Source organism: Zeus faber (assembly GCF_960531495.2).
Source record: "Zeus faber genome assembly, chromosome: 1".
NCBI lineage: Eukaryota > Metazoa > Chordata > Actinopteri > Zeiformes > Zeidae > Zeus > Zeus faber.
The window spans coordinates 3,921,925-3,924,424 of NC_137193.1; the positions used below are offsets into that span (position 1 = coordinate 3,921,925).

General features: G+C 50.5%; 1 protein-coding gene across 2 annotated transcripts in view; it reads right to left on the reverse strand.

The window, feature by feature from the left end:
• col14a1b (collagen, type XIV, alpha 1b) overlaps positions 1 to 2,500 on the reverse strand; it is an 85,336-nt gene that overhangs the window by 23,075 nt on the left and 59,761 nt on the right. For both annotated transcript variants that reach the window (XM_080007189.1, XM_080007188.1), the window contains exon 31: positions 1,027 to 1,165. In XM_080007189.1, coding sequence (XP_079863315.1) covers positions 1,027 to 1,165 — 139 coding nt within the window. The remainder of the gene's footprint in view (positions 1 to 1,026; positions 1,166 to 2,500) is intronic.

Here is a 2,500-nt window from a genome sequence, read left to right on the forward strand (position 1 = left end):
CTGCACGCTGTGACATGCACGGTGTGACGCATGGTGTGACGCACAGTGTGACGCACAGTGAGATGCATAGTGTGACGCACGGTGTGACAGGGTGAGATGCACGGTGTGACGCACAGTAAGATGCACAGTGTGACACACAGTGAGATGCACGGTGTGACGCACGGTAAGATGCACGGTGTGACACAGGGTGAGCTGCACGCTGTGACGCACGGTGTGACGCACAGTAAGATGCACAGTGTGACGCGCAGTGAGATGCACGGTGTGACGCACGGTACGATGCACAGTGTGACACAGGGTGAGCTGCACGCTGTGACATGCACGGTGTGACGCATGGTGTGACGCACAGTGTGACGCACAGTGAGATGCATAGTGTGACGCACGGTGTGACAGGGTGAGATGCACGGTGTGACGCACAGTAAGATGCACAGTGTGACACACAGTGAGATGCACGGTGTGACGCACGGTAAGATGCACGGTGTGACACAGGGTGAGCTGCACGCTGTGACGCACGGTGTGACGCACAGTAAGATGCACAGTGTGACGCGCAGTGAGATGCACGGTGTGACGCACGGTGAGATGCACGGTGTGACGCACGGTGAGATGCACGGTGTGACGCACGGTGAGATGCACGGTGTGACGCACGGTGAGATGCACGCTGTGACGCACGGTGTGACGCACAGTAAGATGCACAGTGTGACGCGCAGTGAGATGCACGGTGTGACGCACGGTGAGATGCACGGTGTGACGCACGGTAAGATGCACGCTGTGACGTGCGGTGAGACGCACGATGTGAGCTGCACGATGACACTGACGGACGCAGCCTCAGGAGCAATTAGGGGTTAACGCTACAGCATGCTAGCAGGAGGAGCCTGGGATCCAACCAGCAACCTTTAGATTACTAGACCACCAGCTCTACCTCCTGAGCTACCACCCATCATCCATCATCCATCCATCATCCATCCATCATCCATCCATCATCCATCATCCATCATCCATCATCCATCCATCTATAGTCATGCTGTGCACCTGGTGGGCTGTGCTATCAGTGCGTTGCTGTGCAGGTGGAAACAAGGGAAGGTGTTGAACGTTCCTGGTACCATGGAAACGCCACCAACGTTGCCGTAGCGATTCTCCACCAGACCAAAGAGCTCCATCATCCGGAAACCTGACAGGAAAAATGTTCAACACCATGAACTAGAAGTACTACAACTACTACTACTACTACTGCTACTGTGCTACTACTACTACTACTACTAAAACAACTACTACTACTACTACTACTGTACTACTACTACTAGTACTGTACTATTACTGTAGAACTACTACTACTACTACAAATATGACTACTGTACTACTACTACTACTACTGTACTACTATTACTACTACTACTACTACTACTACTATTATTGTAATCCTATTATTAGTCAGTCACCGTGCATTAGTCAGTCACTATTATCAGTAATTTCCCCCTCGGATTATTTAAGTATTTCTGATTCTGATTACTACTACTATTACTACTACAGTGGTAGCTGGACTTAGGACGGTCATTGGTTCTATAGAACGCTCGTGTGTTAAAACAGTCGTATGTCCAAGCAGTTTTCAATATCAACGATGACATCATGAAGGGTGAAAATAAACAAAACACACAAACACAGTAAATATGAAAGAAATATCCAAGAAATAAGCCACCAACTACCTGCACACACCATGTAGGTCACCCGCTGACTGGCTGCTGACTGGCTGCTGACTGGCTGCTGACTGGCTGCTGACTGGCTGCTGACTGACTGGCTGCTGACTGACTGCTGACTGGCTGCTGACTGGCTGCTGACTGGCTGCTGACTGACTGGCTGCTGACTGACTGCTGACTGGCTGCTGACTGGCTGCTGACTGGCTGCTGACTGACTGCGACTGCTGACTGACTGCTGACTGACTGCTGACTGACTGCTGACTGGCTGCTGATTGACTGCTGACTGACTGCTGACTGCTGACTGACTGCTGACTGACTGCTTAATGACTGCTGACTGCTGACTGACTGCTGACTGACTGCTGACTGCTGACTGACTGCTGACTGCTGACTGCTGACTGACTGCTGACTGACTGCTGACTGCTGACTGACTGCTGACTGACTGCTGACTGCTGACTGACTGCTGACTGACTGCTGACTGACTGCTGACTGCTGACTGCTGACTGACTGCTGACTACTGACTGACTGACTGCTGACTGACTGCTGACTGCTGACTGGCCGCCCACGCACAAACTCCACATTTCCACGCTGGTATCTTGGAGCAGTCAGTCGCAAGTCGATACAAGTTTTGGCGACCATCACTGCTGGTGTGTTGGATGAGTGGTAAGTAGATGCAGTCGTAAGTCCAGGTACCACTGTACTACTACTACTACTAATATTACTACTACTACAACTATTACTACTACTACTACTAATATTACTACTACTACAACTATTACTACTACTACTACTATTACTACTACTACTACGCATCC